A 935-nucleotide genomic window follows, 5' to 3' on the forward strand; every position below is an offset into this window, starting at 1 on the left:
GCCTGCCCCTGCCTCCCGAGTGCTGGGATTAAAGGCATGCACCACCACCACCCGGCTTCTAAGGTTCTTTTCGAGTACTCCTCAAAGCAGCCCTGTAGCTAATTTGTTGAGTTTATTTGTTGGAAATTTCATTTGGGGATGAAGTATGTGGAAAGGTAATGGAAGAGCGTCCGGTCTTTAAATAGAAAGCGGAAGTCATCTTTTTTCTGGATCATGTAAAAGGAATCAAGAGAGTATGGATGGTAGGCAAACTTGAAGATTTTCTTCAGAATATGATAGTGTTTTTATCGCCTTATAACAGAATTGAGATGAGCAATAAACCTTTGAGCAACTAGTATGCCCAATCCTCAGAAAATACAGTATAAGAGGAGTGAGAAGACTCAGGGAGTAAATGTGCTTCCCACCCAGCCTAGCTATATGAGTTCAATCCCCAGGACCCATATAATGGAAGGGCAGACCTGAGTTCCTCAAGCTGTTCTCTGACCTCCACTCCTGCATAAACACACACACACACACACACACACACACACATATTAGAGAAATAAATGGTTTTTAAAATATAAATGAACTACAGTTTATTAAGAGAATTTTACATGTGTGTGGATTCAGAGCTCAATTTCAAAGTGGACAAACCACAAAGCCGTTTATTGGTCCAATGTACTTGGTAGGAATTGAAAGTTAAAGTCACCAGAGATAGGGAAAATCCTTTGGTTCTCTCCCTCCCTCCTTTCCTCCACCTCTTTCTTTATCCAAGAAAATATTTAAACTTTTGTAATTCCTTTCTTCTCTTAGGACTGCAATGAATTTATGAGTCTTTTAAAGGATGGAGAACTTTACTGCACACGAGAAAATGACCCTGTGCGTGGCCCAGATGGCAAGACCCATGGGAACAAGTGTGCCATGTGCAAGGCTGTCTTGTGAGTAAAAAGACACGC

General features: G+C 41.4%; 1 protein-coding gene across 1 annotated transcript in view; it reads left to right on the top strand.

Annotated features, from left to right (window-relative positions):
• Spink5 (serine peptidase inhibitor, Kazal type 5) overlaps nt 1–935 on the top strand; it is a 56,603-nt gene that overhangs the window by 39,256 nt on the left and 16,412 nt on the right. Inside the window, exon 18 of the mRNA XM_013349415.1 lies at nt 793–917. Within this exon, the coding sequence (XP_013204869.1) occupies nt 793–917 (125 nt within the window). The remainder of the gene's footprint in view (nt 1–792; nt 918–935) is intronic.

The sequence above is a fragment of the Microtus ochrogaster genome, chromosome 18 (assembly GCF_000317375.1).
Source record: "Microtus ochrogaster isolate Prairie Vole_2 chromosome 18, MicOch1.0, whole genome shotgun sequence".
Taxonomy (NCBI): domain Eukaryota; kingdom Metazoa; phylum Chordata; class Mammalia; order Rodentia; family Cricetidae; genus Microtus; species Microtus ochrogaster.